Source organism: Nyctereutes procyonoides, unplaced genomic scaffold (assembly GCF_905146905.1).
Source record: "Nyctereutes procyonoides isolate TBG_1078 unplaced genomic scaffold, NYPRO_anot_genome, whole genome shotgun sequence".
In the NCBI taxonomy this organism is placed as follows: Eukaryota; Metazoa; Chordata; class Mammalia; order Carnivora; family Canidae; genus Nyctereutes; species Nyctereutes procyonoides.
Window position 1 is genome coordinate 33,009,084 of NW_026575135.1, and position 27,392 is coordinate 33,036,475.

The following is a 27,392-nucleotide window of genomic DNA, read 5'->3' on the forward strand; positions in this document are numbered from 1 at the left end:
TCGAGGAGCACAGCAGAGGTGGCGGCGGCGAGATTATGGTGCGCGCGTTTTTGATCACTGTGCGGATTCGGCGCGCTGGGGGCCCGCCGCGAGTGAGGGCTTTCGTGGTGCGGATCGCGCGGCCCGCGGGTGAGTGGGCAGCGCCGGGTGTGCGGGCCGCAGCGGCCCTGGTGCTAAAGCTAGTGAGGAGCCGTCGCAGAGCGCATCCTCGAAGAGCAGGTAAGAAAGGCCTCCAGAAGCCCCGGGCGCAGCAGTCCCGGACGCACTCGGCCTTTGGAAGATTTTGTTTGGTTTGATTTAATACAGATGAACCATCTTCCAGACCAGGACAGGAGAAGGAGGTTTCCAGGGGTGGAAGCTCTTTCCCCCCTTTCCCCGTTCGGCTTACACTTACTTAAAGGTGCGGTACCCCCAATATATTAAGCCCGGAGCCCCCTTCACACACCTCCTCGATCCCGTGAAACTCCGGGAAGAGCCGGGAGATTCTAACGCCACCTTAGAAGTCAGTCTCTCCTGAATTTCCTGGGTGGGAGTCAGTAAACACACACACACCACCACCACCACCACCACCACCACCACCACCACCACCACCACCACCAACACACACACACACACACACACACACTCAGAAGGTGTGTTTCTAGGGCACTTCATTTCGCCCTGGAGGAAAGGCTTACTAACGGTCTTGGTTTTGTGGGGGCCACCTGTTTTCTCCCCTGCCAGGTCAGCCCTCACTCCTTACCGTAGTGGAGGATGTTGGGGGCGGGAGGAGGGGGGGCTAGCACATGGTTTGACTTCTCGAAATAGAAACACTGATCCAAGAAGCAAACACTGCTTCTGCAGTCAGTAGAGAGTTGGTTGGGCTGTGGTGGTAAGGTGGCGATCTCCTATTTGGAACCCTAACAGATTCAAACTGCTCGGGATGATGCTTAGCAAAATGTTTAGCAAAAAATAGACCTACGGTGGTGAGTCTGAGAAATCACAACCCATCATATTTTAATCATCTCAGGCCACAATTAACACTTCTTTTAAAAATGAGGCCTACTTCTTGAAAAACAAAATCCTAGGGAGGTTTGTCCTCCCATCAGACGAATCTTTACTCCGTGTAATTTCCTAGGACCAGATTAACTGAAAATACATATTACTACAATAGGCAGGATCCTAGTTAGAATTTGGATATAAACCTAAAAGCAATTTAATGAGGCTTCATTTTTGTGACCTTACTTGTGGTACCCATTTCCCCAGGAATAGATATTTTGAAAAAGCAAAGGCCAGGAGAAGAGGAATTATTTTTTATTGTTACGTTAATAGGCCTTTGAGATGTAAATGTGAAACTGTTCAAACTACCGGTGTTTAGTTAAGTGCCTCAATTTACTAAAATTTGCAAGCAGGGGCGCCTCGCTGACTCAGCCTATAGAGCTGGCAACTCGATCTGGGGATTGTAAATTCGAGCCCCACGTTGGCGTAGAGATTACTTAAAAAGAAGATCTTTAAAAAATTTACAAACAACTTACAGGGTAAATACACATTTTTTTCATGTTATTACAAAAGTTCAGTTTTTTAAAAGAATTAGTAAGAGCTTTTACAAGATTTCATAGCATTTTGCTGGACTTAACTTCAGTCCCATTTTAAAACATTAACAAGACCCTATTGTTGTTTGTTTGTTTGTTTGTTTGTTTTATGGTGCTTTATTCTTACCAGCAAAGGTTTAGTCACATGTTTTTGGATATCAGAGTTGTTACTATTACTCTCTATGTAAAGCTATTTTAACTATTAGATTGTTTCTTGAAATCTATAATAAGAGTAGAAAATTTTAATCTATGTAAATATCATAATTACATGTTTTCTATTTTAAGAATACACAATGTAATAGTGTAATTACTTTATGTTAGATACCATATTCATTTTATATATTTTATGAAATGTCAAAAATATAAAAATAGTAGATTCATTGAAAGTAGTCATTTATTTCTTGTTATCTGTATAAATCAATTTTTAGGAATAATATGTGAAGTTATTTAAAAACGTATTGACTACTTGAAAAGCCCAATTTTTATTAAATATCTGAACACAGAACACATGACTTAAGTAGAATAAAATATGTTTTAAGAATATGTGCAATTATCCCACTTCATTTGTGAAATTATACACATAAATATGACAAATGGAAGTATTAATTATAAGTGATGTATGATTTTATATTTCATATAAATATATATTATGCCTATGGTTATACTGACTTAAGACTATATGTGGGTGGTAATTAAGTTGGGACTCATACAATTTCTTAAGGGCCAAAATGCTAAAAAATTACTTGTTTGAATTGCTTAATACAAATATATAAGGTGTAATTATTTTTTATTTTTAGAATTTCTGCAACTGTGTTCATTATGACTTTCTATTTTTATCTGGCTGGAAAATGCATATAATAAAATTCCATATTACTAGTTTCTTATTCACACATGCCTGATGAATTACATTAATTGATTTGTTACTTCTACCTTGGTGTGTTTACAAAACAGTCCTATTTTTATAATATTAAGTATTTATTTCTTTACTACTATTTGGGAACTCTTATGTTTTTTTTTATTGCCTTTAACAGCAAAGCGTTCTCTCAAGGTAAGCACTATACAGTTAGCATAAACCTTTATTCCCAATGTGAACATGATTCCTGGGTTGTCGTATGTTCTAAAGAAACAATGACACTTTCAGTCACCAAAACTTAATATTCATTTACTTCTTTGGGGACTCTTGAATTTTAAAAAATCCATTGTCATCCTAAGGCAGTAAGGAAATAAACTTGTCTATGTCCGTAATATTTTATAGGTCTGCTAGTTACGTGTTAGTTCATCACTAGTAACTACCATGGTAGAGTTAAGCTATACCATTTTTCCAATATGCGAATGGCTCCTATTAGTAAAACTGGTCCAAATCATCTCAAAAATACTTTCTTAGAGGAAGGCTGAACACTTGACCCAGTATTTTTATCCTTTTTCATTTTTCATCCTTTTTGAGAAGTATAACAATCTCACTTGCCCCCCCCATACTAAAATACCTTAGGCCAGAGAATCCTGTCTGCTACAAAATCTAACCTGATAAAATATTTTTGTGGTGTTTTATTTCTACAGTTTAAGCTATGTAAAAAAATTTTTTTTAAAATAAACTATGTAAACAATGGATATTCTTTCACTTTCTAAGTATAAAATTATAGTATTGAATAGCTTTTTTAAAAAGCTACAGATCTCTAAATTCTTGTTCTCACATAATGGTCACTAATATTGTGTCTGTTTATTGACTAATAAGATTAGTGCATTTTTTAAACACTCCAATGGCAGGGACATTATTATTGTAGGTATGAAGAATTTTTAAAATATCCACACATTTTTGGGGGCACCTGGCTGGCTCAGTCCCTAGAGCATGTGACTCTTGATCTCGAGGTGGTGAGTTCAAGCCCCACATAGGTCATAGAGCTTAATTTTTAAAAAAATTTTAGTAAGAAAAAAATATCCACACATTCTTATTCAATTATTCTCTGTGTAGGCATCATCCAGAGAAGGAAAGATTATGACAAAGATCAATACAGACAGATAAATAGTAGCAAGAAATTGAAAATTACCTTAAATTTGAGCAATAACATGTTAAGTTGTGGCACAAAACCATACTCTGGAATAATGGTCTGGAATATTCTGGACTCTGGCATATAATAGGCAATCATATTTCTAAAGAATATTTAATAGAACTTGAAATGATTACATTATAAAGTTGAGTGATTTTTCAAGATTCAAAATAGTAAACAATACTTATTCTTCCTTTTTCTCTTTTCCTCTCTCTGGACACACACCCACACACCTCCACACCTCGTTTATGTACCAAAATATCTGTAGTGCTTTCCTTAGGATGGGGGACTAGGATTGGTAATCTTTAATTTCTTCCTTATACTTCTCAGTTTTACAAAGTGTCATGACCATCACCAGTAAAAATATATATATATATTTTTATTATATATATATGTATATATACCATTTTTGAAGCCTGAAATGATGCACATTAGGGATGAACTAGAGCCTGCTTAACGTTAGACTGGGAGAGGCAGTGAGGAACCAGTTGTGCAAGTATCCTATATAAGAAGGTTCCTGTAAGATCTGGGGAAAGCAGGAAAGCATTGTGACTTCAGGACTGATGCATGCCCTTGCCTGTTCACTTCCTACTTCGTTTTTACCTAGACGGTAAATGCATAGCTGTGCTTGTTTCCCAAGTGCTCGGGTCTTAGGCCTCTGGTCACATAACTTGCACCCTTTGCGGAATTCCTCTCACTAGTCTTCTCCGGACCTCTTCAAGACAGGGCTCACCGCCTCCCAGAGCGGGGCAGGGGTTGCAAGGGGCCTCTCCAGGACCCCAGAGAGAGCCCGCCAGGGGGAAGCAAGACTCACTCCCCAAGCTACTTGGATCTCGCCTCCCCCACCTCCGGGCTGCTGCCACCGCCCCTCTGGACCCTACCTCTCCACACTCTCAATTCCTAGAGACGCTGCGGAACCCGGAAATTAAATTGGCAGCTGGGGTAGGACCCTCTAGCAAGAGTTGAGAGGACCGTCCCATGATCACCCCACTCCGCGAACGCACCCCTTCTGCTCTTAGCCGCCCCTGGGCCTCGCCCCACACCCCAACTATTTCCTCAGGTGAGATTTGATCAGAGTAACAGACCAGGGGTTACACGTGGAGCGGGAATGGGGCGTCACAAGGTGGACGAGGAAGTGAGGGCCGGCAGAGTCCTAGGTGGCCTTCTGGATTCAGGACAGGTGCAGGCTTGACAGAGGATGTCTCTAGGTCACCTCCCCAGCTTGGAACTGGCTAGGCCTTTCTTCTGGAAGGGAGGGAGCAGAATGAACCAGGTTCGCTGAGAGACACCCTGGGGAAAGTGTCCCTTCCGCGCCAGGTAGCCAGTCCTTTGGGCTCCAAGTGGCCACCAAAGCGTGTTGAAAAGGCCTCCTCCTTTTTGTCCTCCTGTCTGGGGCACTGGATGGCTTGGAGACTAACCCGCAGTGTTTTTCCAGTGATGAAGAATTTGCCTCCAATTCTCTCAACTGTTTTCTTCTCCTACTGCAGCTTTCTTCCTGTTTGAGAACTTCTCCTCCGTTAAAACATTCAAATGAAATCATTTGAAAAAAATTTTTTTTCACGAAAAAAGTCAGTATGTATTAAAACAAGATCAATTCTATGACAGAAGGCCAACCAATGGAGAAAACCTTGGGGATAAATACAGGCTTTGTTCAGTAGGAGAAAGAAGGTCACTTTATAAGGCTCTCCTCCATCCTAGAAAATGCCCACCAACTTGAGACCTGCACAGATTCACCATGTCCTAATTAATGCTATTTCAATGTGTATTCAGCAAAAACATGTATATTGACAATTGTTGAACTTAGTGTCAGTAGCATTTGTTTTTTAGACAAAGGAAAATTGAAGAAAATCTCTGCTTGTCAGTGCAGTTATTTATTTCAGGAGCCCTAGAATGATTGCTGCAATTGGGCAGACCCACATAATCAGAAAGAAATAATAAAAGGGAAAAAAATAAAACCATCAACCACAAGACTGAAAATTGCAATGCCTCAGAGGTCCTTCAAAAAATAAGTTGATTTATATTTTTTTATTTTGTAAGTCACATAATGCTCTGTTCAGGAAAGCATAAAAATTGTATCACAAATGACTTTTTAATTCTTCAACTAATACCTAGTCACAAAAAAGAAAAGAAAAGAAAGAAAGAAAGAAAGAACAAGCTCAGAATTTACTTAAATGGTTTCAAAGCTAGTAGGAAGAAAGGTTTTGTAGAGGTTCACAACTATATGAACAAAGATATGTAATCTCTTAAACAAACTGAAACTAATAAAATTGTGCAGAGTGGTGTAAATAAATATGCCTCTACTTTCTCAATTTAAGCATGAGATTAGTGAGAAGTCAAAGAACTATGGCAAAGGTTATCAGCAGCTTCATTCCCTGGACTGCTGTTTAAAATACACATTTCTGGGGTTTATTCTCAGAAAATCTAATTCAGCATATTTGCTGTGGGTCCCAAGCATTTTAAATAAGGACTTGAGGGAGATTCTGTTACAGGTACCCTTTCTGCAACCACATTTGGCAAATATGGCCAATGTTGCTTTATAAACCTTATTTTTGCTTATTTATTTTTAAATCAAGGCCCTGGCTTTTAGGTATGATTTAAATTTTAGAGTCACACTCTGGGTGCCAGGAAAGACAGTGAGAGTCTGAGTAATCAATGGAGGGGCTATTTTAATAAATAAAAGAGACTGTTTATTGGTATGTGGTCCTTCATATCTGAATTGGAAGATCATCTCTTAGATGCCAGATTTTTACTATTTAACATATTTAGGGGGGGAAGGATGTAATAGGGTATACTTGCGTGTTAAAGCTTGTAGGACCAGATGGAACATTTCCACATAAAGCATTTATGATATCTTGTCTTTTTGAGACACTATACATACATGTATACACCATCCTATGTATACATCCCCTGCTTACATAGGATGAATAGTTCTAGGTAGATAATAAAGGGTTTCTTTCATTTCATTTTATTATCCAAACCAGAAACCAGGCTAGTAAACAGGACAGTCTAAAATTATGTAAGAGGAAAAACAAAACCAAGAAGTATTTCACAGGTTTAAGTTATATTTATCAATCAAGGCAAAATTGTAGTAAAATGTAGCCATAACAGAATAAAGCACTTGTGGACAAAATGATGGGCCTTTGTATCTCTGTAAAAGCACAATGGCCAGAGGGGAAATATGTATAAATAATATAAGCTAAAAAATAATTAGCCATTATAAGAAAGACTAAAATATTATGCCTTCCAAATTATAAGTTTTCTGACTGTAAAGGATAATTTGTCTAACTAATGTTATACCTATTTTGCTGGCGAATTAGGGAAACTTATGTTTTGCTTTCTTTCTTTCTTTTCTTTTCTTTTCTTTTCTTTTCTTTCTTTTTTCTTTTTCTTTTCTTTTTTTTTTTTTTGAGTGCCACCATTTTCTTGCTCTGAATCTCTGAGCCTGCCAGATCATCTGACTCAGCAACTGTACAACTCTTGCATGCAATTTAAAGAAACAGCAGCGATCCAAAGAACAATGACTCCCCCCAGTTGCAAATCTTTCTCACCTGTAGAACAAATAGTATATTTAACTTTGAAATAATTGTTAAATGTCCAAATAACATGGGATATTTTGACTTTTATTCCATTCACTTTACATGCTGAATAATTGTATGTTTTATGTAACCTAAAACAAGATTGATTTTTGAAACAAGCTTATTGAAACTTTCTTCCAAAAGCCTATGGTAGAGTTGGCTTTCTGTTTTCCTTCAAAATAATTATAAGGAGCTTAACAATGATAGAGCACATCAACTATCATAATCTCATTCAATTGTCACATTATTCTTCTGATTTAGACTTTTATTTCCTCATTTTATAGACTGGAAAGTGGGGTTCAGATAAGTTGTTGTATGGTCTGCTAAAAGTCATTCACCAGTAATTCATGTACAATTGAACTGGGTGTGCTTCTTTCCCTGAGTGCCCACGCTTACTACTTTATAATTTCCAGATATATAGATAAAGAGAAATATATACACAAAGTATAAATTATACTTATTCCCACTTTGACTTAAGAGCAATAAATGTGAAGCCTATGCACAAGCATAGAAATCACTTAAGGCATGAAATAGCAAAGTCACTTTCTTGGAATGCATGACCTGGGATTAGATTGTTTCCTTTACTTACTTGTGTAATATTAGGACTAAGTACTTAAAATATTGTGTTTCCATTGTCTCATCTGTAAACCTGAGACAGTAGTCTATAGTATTCATCTAATAAAAACTAGATATAGTATTATATGTAAAGATACATTGGGAACTTTTGATTGACATATATTTGTCAGTTGTTAAAGATTCAAATTAAACTATGCCCTTAAAAGCACATTAGTTTACTTTTAGAGTAAGTGCCTACTTAATTTGACTTCAAATATTCAGATTAGCTGAAAATTTTAAAGAATATACATATCATAATAAAAATATATTTATCAATTCAAATCCCTTCCACATTCCAAGGTGTCAGGTAAAATCAGTGTAAATTTGCCTACTCTTTAAACCTCTACCTGTACAGAAGCCTTATATGATGGCCTTTATGGTAGGACTCTGAACTGTAGTATTCATAATCATTAAGTAGATATTAAACAATATTCATGAACCTCTGTTTTCTAAGATGAGAAATCAAATAGTCTTAGAAAGCTGAAAAAAAGTTATTGACCTGCGTTCAACTTATCAAAACACTCAATGATCCAGAATAATAATTTCTGGAGGGAGTGCTGAGGTAGTAGACTCTTAATTCCTCCAGAAGGTTAGGTTTCCACTAGTCTGAACATCTGAATTAATAGTTTTGGCACAGAATTTTGTAAAAACAAATTGTAGTATAAGAAGTTCTGTTGTGTGTGTGTGTGAGAGAGAGAAAGAGAGAGAGAATGCAAGGAAAGAGGAGGAGAAACATTAAAGTCATCCTTAGAACCTCAGAATCTCTGCCTTGGAAGGTGGCCTGCAATTATTTACATTTAGTAGGATATCAAAAAGATTAAATATATTATGTAAACTTCCTTATAGCAAAATTGACTTAGGTATATAAAATTGGTGCAGAGTAAACATAAAATGTATTCTGTTTTCATTGCCTTTTTAAAAATTAAGTATGTAAGTTATCATCTTTAACCATAAGCAAGAAAAATATAAAGCTATACTTTCAACCCAGAGACTCAAAGGAAATCACGAGTGGAGATCTTAAATCTGTCAGTAAAAGGTGCTAAAAATGAGTAGGAACCATTTCCTGATGTGTTCAGAGTTGATGCATATCATTATGAAGTTGATCCCTTCCAGAGGAGTTTGATCACATATTAGGTGAAGAATGTCACTTGAAGAAGAGCGATCCAAAACAAGAATTATCTCTTATAATTTTTGTGATATCAGGTGACATTTTGGCTTCAGAAGTCCAGACAAGGCAAAAAAATAATTTTTTTTAATATAACAGTAGGACTTTAGAGCTCCAATAAGGCAGGCTAGTACTCTTAAAGAATAATTGTTGGGAGAGGGCAACCAGTTCTCCATTTAAAGAGGAAAGCTTCAACTTAAATGATTCCTCTGAAATTAGAATATCCTAAGTCACTGTGAAATCCAACAACCATGAACAGTCAACTCCCCCCACCCAAGAATGAAAACTTAAGACAATATTATTTCTCTGTGAGTTTCAGTAGTTTCTTTGCATTCCAATAACACATACATACATCAGCAGCATAAGCAAAAAGAGAATATTATATGTGTTGATGCTTAGCCAGTAAGAGGGCAACATGTGTTTGAAAGGAAAAAATCTATCCCATCAGTAGGAAAAAGAGGGAGGTTGGGAATAAAGGTTTCGAGAAGGTAAACTTTATAACCCCTCACTTCTGCCTATAGCGTCCTCATTGTACCTGGTATTTGAACTGCACACTGAGGAATTGTGATGGGTGGCAATGAATGCAGGGAAAACACTGAACACTCACAGACTTCATTGTTACTTCCTATGATTTAATAAAGTTTTTTGTGGAAGTTCTTTTAACACAGCCAACTTTACTACAAAGAAGCTCTATTTTCAGGGGGTCAGAATTTTAAGAAGACAAAATTAATCACACATTTTGGAAGGGAGTTTGCTTGTTTAAACACAGGTACCTACCAGAATGTATAGTGACAACAACAAAATTCCCTAGAGGAAACTGATTTTGATGACTTACATGAGTAATATGATACTAAATGTCATACCTAGTCTCCAAAAAAAGTAAGTTCTATTTATTAAGAGCCCACTGTGTGCTTAGATTTTTATATATCTGGCATCCTCTATTCTTTTTAATAACCCTATGAGGGAGGTAAGCTTTATTTTCCCCAATTTTGAGAGGTGGGAAGATGGAGGCTCATGATGTAATGAGCCCTGAATGTTATATACAATTGATGAACCACTGAACTCTACCTCTGAAACTAAGAAAACGCTATATGTTAGTTAACTTAATCTAAAAAAAAATCCATAATTTATTTAAGCCCACAGAGCTAGGTAAAGGAGCAATCAAGTCTACAGGCTGTTGAGACTGGGATTGTCCCATTAACATGCTGCATTTGTGTCTCTTCCAAGACTTAAGGATATGGTTGACATTCTCTCTCTTTTTTTAAAGACTTTATTTATTTATTCATGAGAGACACACACAGAGAGGCAGAGACACAGGCAGAGGGAGAAGCAGGCTCCATGCAGGGAGTCTGACTTGGGGCTCAATCCCAGGTCTTCAGGATCGCACCCTGGGCTGAAGGCGGCGCTAAACTGCTGAGCCACCCAGGCTGCCCTGTGGTTGACATTCTCACCAACCAAATCTGTCCAAGTCAGAATAAGTAGCTGTAACCACAGAAAGATTATGGAGAAAGGATTGATTTCAAGACCTGTAACAAATATTTATGAACTGTGCAATCATGGCAATGTACCACCCCTCCATTTTCTTATCTATAAATCAAGGGGGGTAGCTTTTTGAAAAGCTGTTTTGCAGTATGTGTCAAGAGCCTTATACTTTTTGAAAAACTGCAATACTATCTATTGTAGCAATTAGAAACCCCTTAAATATCTGACAACAGGGGCATCACTAAGGAAACGATAACATTGTTTCAGTGGAATGTGTTGCAGCTGGTAGATTATAAAGTCCTGTTTATAAAGTGATTTTTTAGAGAATTTAGGGAAATGTTTTCATGATAAGTGAGAGGAAAAGCTTATTTCAGAATTGCAAGGAAAAAGAAAATATTTCAAAATGTTAACAGTCATTTTTCTGTGCAGTGTAATTTTTCATTTCCTTTATGTATCTCATTTCTTAAAATTTTTTTACATGTAAACTATCATCAGGAAAAAGTTATTCAAATATGATAGTGGGGATCCCTGGGTGGCTCAGAAGTTTAGTGCCTGCGTTTGGCCTAGAGTGTGATCCTGGAGTCCCAGATTCGAGTCCCACATTGGGCTCCCTGCGTGTAGCCTGCGTCTCCCTCTGCCTTTGACTCTGCCTCTCTCTGTGTGTGTCTCTCATGAATAAATAAGTAAAATATTTTTTAAAAATGATAGTTAAGTGACTTTGAAAGGACATCCAGATCCAAATTTCTGTCATATGTGTATTATTAGCCACCAATACATCACTTTACATTACATTACACAGTAATTCCTGAAAGTGGGGACCCTGTCACCTTAGTCCAGATTTTGCCATCTGCTTGTGGGCACAGTTCTCAAAGAAAAGAAAGCATTGCTGAGTTGTCTACCACGTACTATACAAATCAATCAACAGGAAGACATAATAGGGAGAGTGTGGATCTCTCAGACAGAACTGCTAACCTTGAGTTCAAATTCCATCTCCTTGTGCATTGTTCCTCAATCACTCTGGGCATCTTCTTTTCTGATCTGTAAAGGAAGGATAATACTCTCTATCCCACAGGACAGTTGTGGGATTAGAAATGATATATGAAAAAAAAATGATATATGTAAAGCTGTTTAATGCTGGTCATTACATAGTTGGAGTTCAACAGATGGTAGCCATTATGATTTTCTTGGCAATTTTGAATGAATTTCCTATTGTCTCTATTTCTGTCTCTCTTCTAATTACATACTTTCTAATTATATTACTTACTTTGTTCCTCAGGATGACACTAATTCTCAATATCTGTGCAGCTAAACAAATTATACATACACACAAATACACACTATAGATATAGATCGATAGATGTACATGTACACACAAACTGTGCTAATATTTTAGTTTTCTCAACTGGTGAAATAGTGACAGATAGTCATTCACCTCAGAAACTTCTCGATATGCAAAAGAGACATTTACAAACAGCTGAATTCTGGAATGATTATTTTCATGAGCTGCAAAAATTCCTCATTTCATAAGAACTCACTCTATTTGGAAACTTTTATATATAGAAACTTTTAATAGTAAATACCTTACATAGATTTAAAACCACATTTGTTTTGCACACAACTTAGAAAAGACATCTGCTATATAACATGTAATACACTTCTAAATTGTCCTCAAAATGATCTGGGGAAGATGATAGGTACTGCAGATTCTATACCCAGTTAATACTTTGGGAACTAACATTGAAAAATTGTGACTTACCTATAATTATGCATCAAATTGATAATAAGTGAAGGCATTTTGAGTTTCATGTTCCTTGCCAAAATCCTGTTTGAGCAGGAAGAGAAAAATTACAGTAATTCTGAGAGAATGGAGATGTCATAAAGTCCCTAAAAGAGTGCCTTACTTATAGCAGATACTCAATAATTGTGCTATTTTTTTTAATTTTTATTTATTTATGATAGCACACAGAGAGAGAGAGAGAGAGGCAGAGACACAGGCAGAGGGAGAAGCAGGCTCCATGCACCGGGAGTCCGACGTGGGATTCGATCCTGGGTCTCCAGGATCATGCCCCAGGCCAAAGGCAGGCGCCAAACCGCTGCGCCACCCAGGGATCCCTAATTGTGCTATTTTTTATTTAATTAGAGAATATTACAAGGGAGAAAGAAATATCCTCCACCTTAAATTTTCAATAGAGCTAATCCTGGATCCCCTTTTCTCAGCAAATGTATTTGGAGGTCTGCTCTGCTTTCTCAGGAGTCTCCCTTTCATGATAAAAGTACCCTTTCTCCTTGTGGAAAAATAATTAAAGGAAAATCTAGCCTTTAATTCTTTGCCATTTTCCATGGAAGGAAGTCCTTTCCCATTTAAAATACCCAGATGGAAACTGAACCCTCAGAATTCTTACCTAAGGGCACTTCAAGGGGAGAGCATGTTTCTTGGCAGAACAATAATCTTTTGAGGCACAGTCATTTAATATACTTCCTTTGTTGATGGGGATATTGAAGCCAGAATAAAATAGGACTTGCTTAAGGTGATAGGTAGTGGAGCTAGTCCTGGGACTCTCTTTTCCTTGCATTTTAACTTCTTCTAAATTAAAGGGGTACCTAAAAATTATTCCCATTGCCTTAGTCTTCCAATAATCCTGTTGCACCCATAATTCATTCCTAGAGCTCATCTCTTCAGACTTAACCCAGCTGTGTCCAGAAACTCTATTATGAAGCAGACCTTGCCCTGATAAGCTATTTCCTAAGAAACCTCTTCATTCAGAGATCCTCTTCAGACCCTGAAATACAACATCTTTTCCCTGGAAACACAAGTCTGAGGTGTCATTTATCAGAATGCGTTTTCCTTCTCCAATACTATTAATGTAGACTCCCCTCTAGAGCTCATCCTATTTTCTTTTTAAGATATTTATTTATTTATTTATTTATTTATTTATTTATTTATTTATTTATTTGAAACATAAAGAGAGAGAGGGAGAGACATAGGCAGAGGGAGAAGCAGGCTCCCTGATGAGCCTGATGTGGGACTCCATCCCAGGACTCTGGGATCACAACCTGAGCCAAAGGCAGATAGATGCTCAACCACTGAGCTACCCAGGCATTCCCAGAGCTCATCTTGTTTCAAAACCACCGTCCCCCTCCAGAGAAGTAAACATGTTGATGGTTGTTACCAATACATCGTCTTGAGTAAGAATTCTTCCTTTTTTGTACTCACAGCTTAAAACCAAGCACCTGACATACCATACATGTCTTCCCAGTACTTTGTCAAAGTTATGAATGATGGTTTTCAGAAAGACAACTCGTACTTGTCTAGTAAATTTATTATGTTCAGTTAATTAATTAGAATGTCTAATGTATGCATAGTACAAAATTCAAACACAACTAGTTGCAGAATGTGAAAAAGAAAGTCTCCTGTCCATCCCAGTTCCTCATTTCCTTCCCCCACAGTTAACAGACTTTTCTGTATCTTTCCAGAGATATTTTATGTATATTTTATTTTTTAACCTCAAACTATATTTTGAACAAGTGTTTAATAACAATACTAATATTGAATATGGTAAAGAGATATATGCTTTTATTTTTTTTGAGATATATGCTTTTAAAAACAACTTTTGTGTGTGTCCCACTTGGTATAATAACCTCATGAAGTGTAAACAATAGAGCAAGATCTCATTTTAAAGATAGGGACATTGAAGCTAAAACATAGTCTCAAGGGAGTTCACAGTCAAAAAGCAGTTCACTTGTTACATCAGGACTGTCACTTGGTCCCAATTCAGAGCTATTTCTCCAACGCCTTCTATTTTCCTGATAAAATAATGTTATCATGTGATAAGTTTGCACACAGTGCATATTATACCTTGCCAATCCTGCAATGCCTTGTCAGAACCAGAACCTAATTTCAGTGTACTAGTGTACTGTAATTTAAATTCCAGTTTGTTAACATATAGTGTAATATTAGTTTTGGGTGTACAATTTAGTGATTCATCACTTACATACAGCACCTGGTGCCCTCCTTAATCCCTATCACCCTTTTCACCCATCTCCCCACCCACCTCCCCTCTGGTAAACCATCAGTTTGTTCTCTATAGTTAAGAGTTTGTTTCTAGGTTTGCCTCCCCCACCCATGACCATCTATTTTGTTTCTTAAATTCCACATGTGAGTGAAATCATATGGTATTTTTCTCTAACCAACTTAGTTCACTTAGCATAATACTCTCAAGTTCCATTCACATCATTATAAATGACAGGATTTCATTCTTTTTGATGGCTGAGTAATATTCTAGTGCATGTGTATATGTATTTATCTGTGTGTGTCTCTCTCTATGTGTGTGAGTGTGTATATATATATCACATCATCGTCTTTATCTATTCATCATTTGCTGGATACTGGGCTCTTTCCATAATTGGCTATTGTAGATAGTACTGCTGTAAACAGAGGGTGCATGTATCCCTTCAAATTAGTATTTTTGTATTCTTTGGGTAGATACATGGTAGTGCAATTGCTGGATCATGGGGTAATTTTTTTTTTTTTTTTTTTTTTTTTTAGAGAGAGGGAGGTGGGGAGGGGCAAAGGCAGAGGGATAAAGAGAATTTCAAACAGACTCCAGAGCCCCACACAGAGCTTGATCTCACAATCCTGAGATCATGACCTGGGCTGAAATCAAGAGTTGGACGTTTAGTCAAGAGTCAGACTACCCTGGGGTACTACCAGGGTGGTTCTATTTTTAACTTTTTGAGGAACCTCCATACTGTTTTCCAGAGGAGCTGCACCAGTCTGCATTCTCACCAAGTATAAGAGGGTTCCCCTTTCTCCACATCCTCACAACACATATTGTTTCTTGTGTTGTTAATTTTAGCCATTCTGGCAGTTGTGAGATGATGTCTCATTGTAGTTTTGATTTATATTTCCCTGATGATGAGTGATGCTGAGCATTTTTTCATGTGTCTGTTAGCCATCTATATTTCTTCTTTGGAGAAATGTCTATTCATATCACTGCCTGTTTTTAAGTGGATATTTGGTTTTGGGGTATTGAGTTGGTAAGTTCTTTATATATTTTGGATACTAACCCTTTATCAGATGTGTCATTCACTCTCACTTCCTAACCCACCATCTTATCCCCACTGCAAACAAGCCACCCTCTTCGTTCATGAAAGGAAGTGCTTCAACTTCCTCCCTGCCCTGACCTTTTCTCCTTTCTCAAATCTAGCTATATCTTCTGTGTCCAAATGTATGACCATTCTCTGTACCTTGTATTCCATTTCTTCCTGACTTTTTAGGGACCTCGGGTGCTCAGATATACTTTATCTTGCCCGGGTCCTCAACTTCCTTTCTTTCCTCTTCTAGCTCTCCTTCTCTTGGCACCTTTCCTTCTGTGAGTTCAAGCCTCTTCTACCCCTCCCCGCTACCTCCTGTTGCCCTATATTGCTGTGAACTATCACAGCTAACTGGGAGAAAATAATCTACATGGTGTCCCCACATCCTTGCCATCCCATACACCCCTGGTTTTCCTTCTGACATTCTGAGCAGCCCATCCCAGTCTCCTCTGAAGCCACTTTTTTCCAGGAGTTTATTTCTCCATCTTCTCACCATACATCCCAGTGAGTTATTTTCAGTGTTCCCAGACTCCTACACCTTTTCATATGCTCTCACCTCTGCTTGGAACATCTTTCTCCTCCTTTTACACCTTTATACTCCTACACCTTTCTCCAAGGCTCAGGGCAGCATTCAGCACCCATGCAGGCTCTGCCAAAGCCACCAGAAATTTGGATCCTTTTGCATTCTCTTATGTCATTCCCTGCTTCCCTTTACTCTTCTACACACATGACATGTAATGCCACATTTAACAACTAAAACAACTCTTTGAGGAAAGTACTGCTATTATCTCACTTATGCAGATGGGAAAACATACCTATATGCATTAAGTAACTTTGTTCAGAGTTATAGAGCATTAAATGAAAAGTACAGTTTTGAACTCAGGCAGTCCTACTCTAGAACCCATACGTCTAACACCCAATCACCACCATGCTCCACCCTTAGCCTCTGAGTTTGTCAAATGAATCAATGTTAGTCTTTCTTTAAAAAAAAAAGATCAAAATTGAAACAAGTTTTTTTTTAAAGATTTTTATTTATTGATTGATGAGAGAGAGAGAGAGGCAAAGACATAGGCAGAGAGAGAGACATAGGCAGAGAGAGGAAGCTCCCCTGCAGGGAGCCCTATGTGGGACTCCATCCTGGGACTCTGAGCTGAAGGCAGACACTCAACCGCTAATTCACCCAGGCATCCCAAAATTGAAACAAGTTTAAATTTCATACCAAAGATTTTCAAAACTGCTGAGGCAGCACAAACCTAAATAAGGCCATGGCATACTCAAGGAAGAAGAAAAGTCTGGAAATGATAATAACAATATGTAACCACTTTTAGGATTCAGAAGGCTCTTGACTTCATCATCTCATTTTATCAACTTGTGAAATATATTATGATTCCATTTTACATATGGGCAAGTTGAGGCTGGAATAACCAGCAGCAGGATTCTGGGTTTTATATTCTATTTCTTCTGAAGTACTGGCCCTCAGGTCTGAGCTGAAATGGAAGAGTAAATTGGGAATATGGTAGGTTCTTGAAAAGAAAAACTAGGAAAGTTTTATACGATTAATAACTACTTATTTACACAAGATTTCTAATGGAGTATGGGATCAATTTCTAGAACTAAGGGGCCACACCCCAGGAGGCTCTAATCTTTTGGGAGCTCTACTGCAAGTGCCAGACCTAGGATATACCTGTCTAAAACCTGTTCTTGGAAAAAGTCAACCTCCATTTCTATATAATTCATCTAAGGGTTTCTAAAATTTGTTATTATTTTTAAAAGACTTTATATATTTACTCATGAGAGACACAGAGAGGCAGAGACATAGGCAGAGGGAGAGGCAGGCTCCCCATGGGGACGCTGATGCAGGACTCAATCCCAGGACCCTGGGACCACGACCTGAGTCAAAGGCAGATGTTCAGCCACGATCCACCCAAGTGTTCCTAAGAGTTGTTTTTATATGGTTCCCTTACTCATTGCCTTCAACAACAGTCCAATACATTGTATAGAAGTTTAATGAGTTCTTGAGTAGGAATCCATAGTTGAGTTTTAGAATTTCTGAATTCCCTGTAAGTTATATTCAGAAATACATGCACAAATAGGGGCATCTGTGTGGCTCAGTCAGCTAAGCATCTGACTCTTGATTTCAGCTCAAATCATGATCTCAGGGTCATGAAATCAAGCACCCCCCCCAGCTCATCAGGGAGTCTGCTCCAGCTTCTCTCTCTCTACCTTCCCTTCCCCTCTTGCTTGCACACTGTAAAATAAGTGAATCTTTTAAAAAATACAAATTCAAATATACACAGTAGTTTAAAAAATTATTGTATACTTTCATTTTTGAGGAGAGGGTTTGTAGCTTTCAACAGATTATCAAAGGCCCACTCTCCCTGCTCCAAGATTAAGAAGCATTATTTAGTGATGGAAGCTAATTTTGATATTAGCCTAAAAGCCAGACACATTATAAGGGAAATTTGTCCCCTCCTTCCCAATACTGCAATTACTATTTTCCCCTTGCCCATACAATACTTTAAGCTACATTAAAAGAATTTTATGTTCTCAACCTCATTTTGAATTTTCCACACCATAGTTGCCCAGATAATTGAGAGGTGCCTGGTATAGAAAGCACAATAATCCCTTTTTTATAACAGATTGTACATCCCATAAGTGTTTTAGCTGGTATCATTTTATTTTTTATTTTTATATTTTTAAGGTTTTAAAAATTTGAAATAGAGATAGAGAAATAGAGGGAGAGAAGGAGAGAGAGAGCAGAAGCAGGCAGAGGAGCAGAGGGAGAAGCAGGCTCTCTGCTGAGCAGGGAGTCCCGTGTAGGGCTCATCCGGACCAGGAGATCATGACCTGAGCTGAAGGCAGATGCTTAACTGCTTAACCGCCACCCAGGCGCCCCTATTTTTTTAATCTTAAGTAATCTCTAAACCCCATGTGGGGCTCCAACTCCTGATCTAAAGATCAACACTCACATGCTCTACCAATAGAGCCAACCAGATACCCCTTTAACTGGCATATACTTTTTAAAGATTTTATTTATTCATGAGACACAGAGAGAGAGGAAGAGATTTAGGCAGAGGAGAAGCAGGCTCCTCACAGGGAGCTCGATGCGGGACTCCATCCTAGGACCCCAGGATCACGCCCTGAGCCAAAGACTGATGCTCAACCACTGAGCCACCCAAGTGTCCCTAACTGGCACCATTTTAAAATTCCATGTTTTGCCTGAACTAACAGCAACTGAAAATATTTTGGGAGTTTCAAGATAAGTCAACTAGGGATTGAAACATAACTTTTGACTAGAGCTGTGTTGTCTAGTAGGCAGATGAAGCATGTGCTTTAAGGTATCAGCAAAGCCTGAGCAAGCCAATTTTTTAAAATAATATATATCTTGGGACGCCTGGGTGGCTCAGTGGTTGAACATCTGCCTTTGGCTCAGGGTGTGATCCCGGGGTCCTGGGATTGAGTCTCGCATCAGGCTTCCTACATGGAGACTGCTTCTCTCTCTGCCTATGTCTCTGCCTCTCTCTCTCTCATGAATAAATAAAAAATCTTTTTTAAAAAATAATATATATCTTAAAATATATTAACCACAGGAAAAATAGCCACAGGCAAAATTAGAACTATGCTGGGTTTTCTTTTGCTTGTTACCCTCTTAGATCTGTTTATTATTAAATATGAGGGAGGTGGGAACGCCTGGTGGTCAGCGGTTTAGCGCCTGCCTTCCGCCCAGGGCGTGATCCTGGAGTCCGTGGATCGAGTCCCGCATTCCTGGATCGAGTCCCACATCGGGCTCCCTGAATGGGGCCTGCTTCTCCCTCTGCCTGTGTCTCTGCCTCTCTCTCTCTCTCTCTCTCTCTCTCATGAATAAATGAATAATACCTTTAAAAATAAATAAATAGACAAATAAATATGAGGGGGGTGGAGGGTGTCCTTTATCTTTTCAGAGATTAAAGTCTTCTTGGCTTTCCCTTTCATATAGTATTCATAATTCAATCCAAAGCATTTTATTCTCTGTGCGTCACAAGATTGTAAGAGAATCTTCAAAATGGGAAACTTAAGAAGTAAGGTATTAGCTAAAGATGTGCCACACTGTTCTAAATGCTTGTACGGTCATCAATTTAAAAGTCACAACAGCCCTATGAAGTAGGGACCACTCTTAGCCTCCCATTTTATAACTAAGATAACTTGTAAGGTTTTTTTTTCCAGTAAGGAAGAAGAGATGGGGGGGGCGGGGGGCGGCGGGAGAGGAGCGCCTCAAGGCCGTAGTGTGAACCTGGTCTCTGAATCACTAAGCAGCTCTGTTTCTTGAACTCTCAGCACTTTTTTCCGGTCTCGAGTAATTAATTATTAAGAACGGAGTCGATCAGCCCAGTGACTCTCTGGCCAGTTTCCTATTTGCTTGTTGGCAGAGATCTGCATCATCCCTCTTAAACAGACCCCATCTTCTCCGGAGCCAGCCCTTATACAGAGCACTAACTAGTTTGGGAAACCTTCGCCCTTGCCATCCATTTTGCAGGTGTGTGTAGGGGCAACGGCTGCTGGCGGGTCTGCAGACGCCCCCAAATCAACGTGTGGGCAAGCGTTCCGGGCCTCGCGGGGAACCGGGTGGCCCGTCCGGGTGTAGAACGCCGGGCGGGAAAGGGAAAGTCGCCTCTAAGGGAAGCCTGGGCGGTAACCGCAGCGCCGGGCCTCCGCAGGACCGCGCGAGGAGCAGCGCGCTGTTTCTTCTGAGTAAAACAAGAAGCAATACTTTGTGACGCGAAACACCCGGGTTCGAACTTGCTAGTTAGAAATCCTGTGCGGCTTTAAAATGCGAAGGGCTTGTACAGCGGAGGACGGAAACGAGAGAAATGTCGCTTTAGTCGGGTTAACTGGCTCCGAGACCGCGTGCGCCTCCGTTGGCTGGGGGGGGGCATGGGCGGCGGGGGGGGGGGGGAATGGGGGTTGGTAATGGGCGACGGGGGGAGGGGGTGATGGGCGACGGGAAGGGGCGGGGGGTGGTAATGGGCGGGGGTGGTAATGGGCGACGGGGAAGGGGCGGGGGGGGCGATGGGCGGCGGGGGGAGGGGCGGGGGCGCCAAGGGCGGCGGGGGAAGGGGCGGGGGCGCGAGGGCCGGCGGGGGGAGGGGCGGGGGCGCGATGGCCGGCGGGGGGAGGAGCGGGGGGCGCAATGGGCGGCGGGGGGGAGGGGCGGGGGCGCCTTGGGCGGCGGGGGGAGGGGAGGGGCGGGGGCGCCTTGGGCGGCGGGGGGAGGGAGCGGGAGGGCGATGGGCAGCGGGGGGAGGGGCGGGGGGGCGACGGGCAGCGGGGGGAGGGGCGGGGGAGCAGCGCCCGCAGCGGGGAGCGCCGGCGGGGCGGGGCGCGGAGCGACGCGGCGCGAGGGCAGCTGTGGGGCGGCCCGCGGCTCCCTCCCCCCGCCGCTCGGTCGTGCTCCCCTGGGGGAGCCGTGGAACCGAGACGGCAGAGGCCACGCGTGGGGCGACTCGTTTCGCAGCGAGTTGAGAGCGGAGGGCGCTCTCCTGGATTGAAAGTCGGTTGGACGAGTCGAGGGGCCGAGTCTGGGGGCCGCTTCCGCCAGCCCCGGAGGAGGGGAGAGGGGGGGAGAGGAGGGGCGGGCGGGTCACGAGAGGCTGGGGCGGGCCGCTGGCGCCCGACGCCGCGGAGGGAAGGAGGGAGGGAGCCGGGGGCCCGCGCTCGGGAGCAGCATGGAGCCCTTCGCCGACTGGCTGGCCTCGGCGGCAGCCCGGGGCCGCGCGGACGAGGTGCGGGCGCTGCTCGCGGCGGGGGCGCCGCCCGACGCGCCGAACCGCCTGGGTCGGAGCCCGCTTCAGGTGGGTGAGCGCGCCGGCGGCGGGAGGAGGCGGTGGCGGACGACTGTGCCGCACAGGGTTTGTAAGGGAGTCCACCAGGTCTGCGGTCGCTGGTCGGGGACGGGGAGACTCCCTGGTGAGGTCTCAGGTGGAGTCTGGAGCCCGGAGCTTCCAGTGTCCGTGTCCTGGGGGCAGAGGAAGCCGCGGGGCGGGGGGCGCGGGAGATGGGGAGGCACGTGCGGGGCAGAAGTCTGGTCTGAGATCTGGAGGGGGGAGGGAGCCTGTTCGTGCTAATATAGTCCGAGGTGTGTTCTCCATCTGATACACAGTTACGAACGTAAAGCAAGATTTTAAAGAAATGGAAGATTTGTTGGGCCCACTAGGCCGGAACTCATAGACCCCTGAAGGGAGCTGATCATCACCTTTGCTAGCGGCGATTGTACTGGAAACCTTCTGCTGTGTAAATTGAATAAATATGCATTGAAATTGTTCGGAAGCAACTGCACATTGTGTTTGTTTTTACTTTAACCGGGTATGGCACATCTGTGCTTGTGAGAATTTAGGGAATACAGACAGACATACATGAAGAAAAACAGTGTGATCTTGCCTGAGATAATGCCGGCCATTTAGCTACCATTTTGAGGGTACCTCCTATTATTTTTGTTATTTTTAACTTGCTATAGATTAACGCAGTTGAGAGAGTTTTCGATTCCTCACGGTTCAGAAATGTGGTTTCTTCCCTCCTGACTCCGGGTGGGGGTGGGGGTGGGGGTGCTGGGTATTTGCTGTTGTTGTTTGCCTTCACTAAATTCCTAAATCCAGGCTAACCCCCCCAAAAAAAAACCAAAAAACGCTATTTCTTCCTGTTCGTCACCACCCTAGTTTTATTCCCAGTGTTGACAATGATTTTGGATTCTGAAAAATAAAATGTATGTGAAACAAAGGCTCACTGCACAAATTCAAGCATAAGACAAAGGAAAGTAACTGCCTGCAATTGCAGATTCCACAAGTCATCTTCCTTTCCTGAAACAATGCTACATAGGATAAATTTTATATACCTTAACATACATATATAAAAATAAAAACAAAATGCCTTAAAACTTGAGATTATTTGGGATTTTAAGTGTGAAGAGATTTTGAGAGTAGAGAGGTGGTGTGATGGTAGAAGAAAACCATGAGTCCTTTAAAAAGATGCATGCATGATTTCTCATTTCTCTAAGATTTTGCTCAGAGACTGAGTGTGGCCTTGAAGTTTGGAATATGTTAGAAAAGACTTTGTTTAAATACAAAAAGAAAAAAGTTGGATAATTAGTTTTAACATTTTTTTAATAGGGAAAATAAGAACATAGAGAAAAGAGTGCATGGTTTTGGTTTAGAACCCTAACCAAACTTGTGTTTAATACAAAACTAATTAGTTTATAGAAAATTATAATTACTTTAAATATCTTATCAAATGGGGATCCCTGGGTGGCGCAGCGGTTTGGCGCCTGCCTTTGGCCCAGGGCGCGATCCTGGAGACCCGGGATCGAATCCCACATCGGGCTCCCGGTGCATGGAGCCTGCTTCCCCCTCTGCCTGTGTCTCTGCCTCTCTCTCTCTCTGTGACTATCATAAATAAATAAATAAAAATTTAAAAAAAATCTTATCAAATGGATTTAAGCACTCTACAAATATTCATTTAATCGGTTCTTTTTCTTTCAGCATTGGATTGCTATTTAGATTTAAGTATTTAAGTGTTAGGTTTCTTTCATACTTTAATACTGCAAAATATAATGAAAACTTTTATTTTTTTTTATAATGAAAACTTTTAAAATCAGTTAAGTGTATGTTACCTTACATGGGAAAAGAGGCTTCACAGATGGTCCTTGGCTTAGAGAAATAATTATTTACGTTTAATGCAGAATGTAATTAAAAATATTTCCTTTTTATACAGTCACTATAAGTCTAGCTAATATAATCAAATAATGGTTAGCCTAAAAGAAAATTATCTACCACTGCCATCTGCCATGTAACACTCAAATTGTAAGGTTGCTGTGATTGTAGATACTATTTAAAAATTCCTCTTTGGTAATGACTTTGTTTCAAAGACGATTTATCAAACAAATGAAGGGAGCACCTCCTGTTTAATGAACACTCAGAGTATATAAACTTGGGAAGTTTCTTAGTTTCCTATTTCTGCTGTAACAAATTACCACAACTTTTGTTTCTCAAACCAACATAAATTTATTATCTTATAGTTCTGGAGGTCGAAGTCTAAAATGGATCCACAGTGCTGCATTTCTTTTGGAAGTTCTAGGGGACAATCTGTTTCCAACTTCTAATGGCCATCAACATTCCTGTGCTCATGGTCCCTGCATCTTCTTCTCTCTGACCTCCATTCTTAGATCTTTCTTCTGTAACCTTCTCATAAGGGAATTTGTGATTACATTGGGCCCATCCTGATAATCCATGTTAATCTCTCTCAAAATCCTTAATTTAATCACATCTGGGAAGCCTCTCTTCCCATGTAAGGTATTATATTCACAGCTTTCAAGTGTTTTAGGTAGTACACATCTTCGGGGGCATTCTTCAGCTCATTATGGGAAGGAATTTGGGAGCTGGTTAGAGAACCCTCATTTTATACTTAGAGTGAATTTTAACATTCTGGTAGGCTAAGTATATTAAAAGTTTTTTAAGAATTAAAGATTTGTTGTTTTCACTTTCACTTTTTAACAATTATTATGTCCTGGGCTTGGATATACAACAGAAAACCATACAAAATCTCTGGGCCTTACATAATTTTGTATCAAAATGGGGGGGGGGGCTATAGGAGGTTAGGCTATAGTTCAAGCCAGTTAGTCTCTCACTCTTTTGCTATCGTCATGCCTCTGACAGACAATAGGGTGTGGCTGGAATTCCGCAAAAGTTTGGAGAATATAATGGAATTCAATGTGGACAGAAAAATGGAATGAGCAGAACTAAGGGAGGTGGTAACTGAAAGCAAATAGAATAAATAGACGCCCGTGGCTTGTACCGGCATGGGGTAGGGGCTTCACAAATAGGTTCTTTAAACTTGCCCCTGCCCCCTGTCCCCGTCCTGACCACTCTGCTCTCCCGGCAGGTCATGATGATGGGCAGCACCCGCGTGGCCCAGCTGCTGCTGCTCCACGGCGCCGACCCCAACTGTGCCGACCCCGCCACCCTCACCCGCCCTGTGCACGACGCGGCCCGGGAGGGCTTCCTGGACACGCTGGTGGTGCTGCACCGAGCCGGGGCGCGGCTGGACGTGCGCGATGCCTGGGGCCGCCTGCCCGTGGACCTGGCTGAGGAGCGGGGCCACAGCGCTGTCGCTGCGTACCTGCGCGCAGCCGCGGGGGGCACCGAAAGTGGTAGCCACGCCCGTACGGAAGGTGCGGAAGGTCACGCAGGTGAGGTGGCACGTCTGAGTTGGAACTCCGAGAGCTTCTGCAGCCCAGAGCACTCCTTTTTCAGAAGAGAAAGCTGATTCTAGGAGAGCAAGGTCTTGTGTCTCGCTGCAGCTCTCACACTGCCAACCTGTAGGACAACCCCACTGTCCCAATCGCGCTGCCTTGCTTGCGCTGCGGATAGGAAATAGCTTAGAGGGATTTCCACACGTTAAAGCCCATCTCATAAATCGTGCCCTTATTTCCCCCAAACACTCACCCTTCCCACAGCTCAGGACCTAGACTGTGGAATATTGACGACTCAAGAGGCTAGAGGTCTAGTGACCCCCTCTTCCTCCAGCTAGCTGGCAGCAGCATCCATTTAGCTCTCTTCAGTTTCCGTATTAGCGTATCTAAGTAGCAGGACCAACCCCATAAAAAGCCTTTGCGCGAGGCATCATCTGGCAGAAATCTGTCCTACCCACACCACTGCAAAATTTTACTAAACTCCACCTTCTGCTCTATCCCGAGTTGTTTTCCAGAGCTGCCCAAGGGAGAGAGACCTCTCCAACCCTGGCAGTCTGCACACGGGGATTTGCTGTACTCTCTGAGAAGCAGAGACCCTCTCTTAAGCTTTTTCTTCTCTGCGAGAGAGATCGCTGAGACGCTGAGACGGGGGGAGATGGCCGTGTGATTCTCCTCTCCTTCTCCTTCCACAACCACAAGGCCTTCTTCTCTTGGGACCCCATTCTCCACCTCCACTCCTGCCTTCCTGAAGTGTACCCACCTCACTGATCTTTTTCTGAAGGGAGAACCATTAGCTATATAAGAAATTAACACAAATATTTAAGGTAAACCATGGCTGAGAAGATACTGAGATCTATCCCATGTTGGCTCAGAATCGGGGCATTAGACCCTCTGCACCTCAGTTGGGCGTGAGCGAACAGAGCAAAGAGGCTCGCTCTGGGCCCTAGACCATTGAGGTAGCGAATTTTGTGCCTTGGACGTGAGAAGCTCGCCAAGATCTCCTTTAGCCTACCCAGCGAGCGCGCGCTCTCACCCCCAACTGAAGTTCGCCTCCAGACACAGCGCGGGGCGAGGGACCAATGGCAGGGCGGGTTGCGCCGAGCAAGAACTGGGAGGAGCTGAAGAGGCGGAAGGGTTAGAGGACAGAACTGGGCCACCCGCAAATAAGGTAACCCTTTATGAGCAAAACTAAGATTTGACCCAAGCACACAAGTCTACCCACGCCTTTCTTCCTACCTTCCCTTCCTCCTCTTCATCCTACTACGCCATTCAGCTCCACTTAAATGGGACTTAAAGTGAATGAGACAAAACAGGAGTCCTGCCCTCATCGAGCTTACATTCTGGGAAACACACTTTAAGCAATACACAATGTATTTTCACACAGTTAGTTTGTAAAAACCAATGTGATGGCTCAGAGTCAAGTCTGAATGGGAAGAGAGGCTCAGAGGGGTCAGAGAGCCCGACTGATGAAATTAACCACTGGGGGCGGAGACACTCTCCAGCGCAAAGACCCTAGCGGCCCCGGAGGACCGAAAGGCAGGCTGGAGCGCGCACACAGCCAGATCAGAGAGGAAGGCACAGAGGCCAGTTAAAGTTCCAGCCAGTAGTCAAAGAAAGGGTGTTAGGTCGAAACGTGGATTTGGTTTGAGAAACTTTAGGAAGACATTAGTGGGTTGGGGAGAGGGAGCCTGGAGAGAAAGACGACAGGACTGGAACCGAAGGTTCCTATCCTGCCCAGGCGCTCCTGAGCCTCAGGGGCCCCCTGCTTACGGTGTCGCCGAGTCGCTCCGCGCATCAGGTGCAAGAGATGCCTGCGGATACGCGAAGAGCCAGACGGTATTTTCGTGGCCGGCGCCCGGCGCCGCGTGGACCAACCCCCAGCACGCGTTATACACTGGGGCTTTCCTGCCGCAAGCCCGTGGGCGGCGTGGCGCGCCCTCCATGCCCCAGCCTCGCGGGCCCGAGCTCGGCGAGCCCGAGCAGCCCGCCGCGCGGTGGACGCGGTGCGCTGTTCGCGACGCTGGGGAGTAGGGCCGCGGGCAGGGTCCAGCCTGGAGGGGCAGACCCTGTGCTGACGGGTGGTGGATACTGAGAGGCCAGCGAAGCCTCACGCATAAGTGTTTGAATACCAGGTGGGAGACTAACGGGAGGAAGGCGGGATGGATCGCGGAGCCTTGACTTCGAGGTTCTAAGGTGTTTTTCTTTGTGCAGACAGCCCGGACTTCAAGAATCATTGAGCTCTAAAGACAGATCAAGTGGTTTTGATCTTCAATCAACAAAAATGAATTACCCCACCCAACCCAACTCTTCCCTGCATGCTTGCCTTAATCAAATACCACTTTTTAACACTGTAGACAGTGTTTAAAAAAAAATCAGCCTTCCCTTTCCCTTAAATTTCCATTTGTATTTCCATTTATATATTGGTATATAAAAGGTAAAAAAAAATAAACAGTTTCAGCCTTTTTATTTTTGGGTTAGAATTCTCTGAAGCAAGTCCATAGGCCCTGAAAACACATCTATGTGGGCACTTCCCCCTTCCTCTTTCCAGCCTTCAACACCCCGCAAGGCGCTGTTGTTATTACAGACATTTAGTGAACTAAGGATACGGAACTTAAATGGGTTACAAAG

General features: G+C 42.1%; 1 protein-coding gene across 4 annotated transcripts; it reads left to right on the top strand.

Annotated features, from left to right (window-relative positions):
* On the top strand, positions 1-27,140 carry LOC129495075 (cyclin-dependent kinase inhibitor 2A-like). Of its 4 annotated transcripts, none has more exons than XR_008661452.1 (3): positions 1-219; positions 24,455-24,761; positions 26,976-27,101. XR_008661452.1 is itself a non-coding variant. In XM_055302422.1 (3 exons), exons 2-3 carry the CDS (start codon positions 24,458-24,460, stop codon positions 27,006-27,008), a joined length of 333 nt encoding a protein of 110 aa, XP_055158397.1. In that variant the 5' UTR covers positions 85-129; positions 24,455-24,457; the 3' UTR covers positions 27,009-27,140. The 4 variants fall into 4 exon arrangements, 3 of the variants coding, with proteins under 3 accessions (XP_055158397.1, XP_055158396.1, XP_055158395.1); XM_055302422.1 differs by having other exon boundaries at positions 85-129; positions 26,980-27,140; XM_055302421.1 differs by having other exon boundaries at positions 119-219; positions 26,980-27,140.
* Positions 27,141-27,392: the final 252 nt, after the last annotated feature.